This window comes from Leiobunum rupestre, chromosome 4, assembly GCF_980474605.1.
Source record: "Leiobunum rupestre chromosome 4, qqLeiRupe1.1.hap1, whole genome shotgun sequence".
NCBI lineage: Eukaryota > Metazoa > Arthropoda > Arachnida > Opiliones > Sclerosomatidae > Leiobunum > Leiobunum rupestre.
The window spans coordinates 69,276,471-69,279,287 of record NC_143387.1 but is presented as its reverse complement, the minus strand read 5'-3'; the positions used below and the strand labels follow the sequence as shown (position 1 = coordinate 69,279,287).

The window sequence follows — 2,817 nt, the reverse complement described above, 5'->3', positions numbered from 1 at the left end:
ATACCCAAAGTCTAAACTAATCAACTCCTCAATCTGCCAATGTAATTAATTTTAATTAGTTATATAATCTTAAAAGATTAAAAATTTATTTACAAGTTTTAAAATATTTACATAAAATTTAAAACTTGATAAAAAAGTTTCTTTTACATAACTTAAAATTGAGACTGTGTAAAATTAATTTTTTTTAGCTCTCGTGTATGACTTGTTATACAAAAATGTTTTTGAACTGGGGCATGATGTTGATTTTGCGGTGGAAAAAATGTTATATGATAAGAGTAGGTAGAAAATGAGAGTTGAGCCCCACGTGGATCTATGATCCCTAGGGGGATCCATAAGGATCATGCGTGGATCTGCCCCCATAAGAATTGAACGTGGATCTCCTCCATAGAGAATCAACGTGGAGCAAAAATCACCGACTCGAGTTCGTTCTCTTTCCCAGCTCGGCGCCGGTAGAGACAAAGTACGAAAAAGTCCGTTGAAATAATGACTTTCCGAAGCCTCAATGCGGCGTAGAATACCGAGCTTATTAAATAGGCGGCTTCCTATTTCTTTACGCAGAGGGAATGTACCTTGAACGTGTTATACGGCGAGAGAGACGAAACATTAGCTATATGCTTAAAATAACGGGGAGCGAATTCAAGTGGAGGCTAAAAGAGGCGACGAGAAGTAATGTAAAGTGAAAGAACGGTAGACCTTGAAAAACGGATCCTCGGTTACGGAGTTTCTCCCTTTGCCGGAAAGGGATCCTATATGAGTTATTTAACGTGGTTTCCAATATCCGTCGTCCGTCGAATATAATCGCTTTTAGGAATAAGTCTAAACACGTACTCCATCGAAATATTTGAAATTTAAAAACATACAATATTAAAATAACGGGGAGTAATTCGTATTTAATCCACACTGACTTACACGAAGGTCGTACAAAGGTCGTATTTAGGTACTATATAAAGGGACGTCGTTGTCCCTCCGAATTTATTCTGAATTTTGTCAGCTTGAGTATCACATCTCGGAATATTGAAAAATGTAAGTAATAAAACGACCCCTTAGTAGCCAGGTTTGAAACGTATACTAACGAGTACCAAACTTTCTAGGAACGCCAGTAAAGCTTTCCCAATTTCTAGCAAGAAAGGAGTATCGGTGACGCCAGACGCTAATATCTACATTGGAGCATTAGATGGAAGCGTTGGAATCGCCTTGACGGAAAGCCAATTTAAGCAACTATGGAGAGCGGGCAGCCAAATAACATCGTTCTTGGAGGACGAATCTATCCCACCTTCTACGTGGTTCTTCGAAGGATCGGAAACAAGACGAGTCGAGCTGTGTACTTTTCAAAACCGACGGGTTGTGGACGTGAGAGAAATAGTCCTTGGAACTGGGACCAACTACGGAAAGCATTACCTAACTAAACGGGGGAGCACCATCTCACTCTACCCCTGGAAGGCATTGCTAGATAAATATGATGAAGTGATGATCTACCACAACGAGGTTAAACGTGTGTTTAAGGAAATAAAAGAGACTGTACTGGGGAAAATAACTGATTTCATTCATAAGCAATGCAAGGGGTGTGAAAGTGATCATCCCAGCCAACGTCAGCACGATTGCCTTATGATAGATTGGAATTCCCGTTTAGAAATGCATTTATTTGACGCGATGGAAAAAATAAGTTATTACGAAATAACCTCGAAACTAGACACGTTTTTAAGCGAGGACTTTCGTGATAATATCATGTCTTTTGTTGTGTGTAATGCTAAAAAAATGTTGGATCAAACTGAGGATGTTGTAGACTAATAAATATTTCGACATACTTAAATCTTGACTCGTTATTTATTAAGATCATTTACGAACATGGATCCAGTGATGTTACACCCCTTCACTGGTCTCGTATCTGGACCTACTCAATGTGGAAAGTCCCATTTCATTGCGAAGCTAATTAAGCATAATGAGTCTTGCATTTCCCCTCCACCAGAACGTATAATTTGGTGTTATACGGAATATCAAAATGATTTATTTAATTCAGTTTTGGGAAGTAATCCAACAGTTGAATTTCACGAGGGTTTGTTAGACCCAGCTAATTTGAATCCAGCGATTAGGAACTTTGTGATTCTGGACGACTTATTATGCGAAATAGCCAATAACAAAGACGTCACCAATCTATTTATTCGAGGCTCCCATCATCGAAACACGTCGGTCCTGATTTTAATGCAAAATTTATTTTATCACGGCAAAGAAGTTAGAACTCTCAATCTAAATTCGCAATACCTTATAATTTTTCGATCTGCTAGGGACGTTTCAAGCGTATTGAATATCGCTAAACAAATATCCCCCTCTAATACTAAATTCGTCGTTGACGCTTTCCGTCAATCTGTAGCAAAACCGTACGGGTATTTATTCATTGACTTGAAACCGAACACCGCAGAAGAGTATAGACTACGAACGGGAATAATACCCGGAGAGGAACCCGCAGTTTTTGTTCCTATATAAAAAATGGTGGTTTCAACTTCAAAAAGAGTTTGTAAAAACATAAACTTTCTGAAATATTTGAGCACTTGTAACGCTAAACAGAGAAAAGGCATTATTAAACTAGCAAACCGTGAAGCTATTTTAGCGTTGGTCGAATGTTGTATAAATGTTCTACGCGGGAACGTTCAACTAACAGATGGTCAGAAGAGTCGGTTAAAGAAACACCGAAAGGTTTTACATCATCTTTGCCAAAAAATTCCTCTCACCAAAAGAAAACAAATTCTCGTGCAGAAAGGAGGATTTCTCCCACTGTTATTAGCTCCGCTACTTTCAATCGTCAGCTCCGTAGCTGGTAGT

The 2,817-nt window shown here is 38.6% G+C and overlaps 1 protein-coding gene across 1 annotated transcript; it reads left to right on the top strand.

Moving 5' to 3' along the window:
- Positions 1-651: 651 nt before the first annotated feature.
- LOC149948873 (uncharacterized) lies at positions 652-1,788 on the top strand. The gene is made up of 2 exons (XM_090171175.1): positions 652-1,023; positions 1,092-1,788. Coding segments are annotated over exons 1-2 (699 nt in total). The 5' UTR covers positions 652-1,021.
- The last annotated feature ends 1,029 nt before the right edge of the window (positions 1,789-2,817 follow it).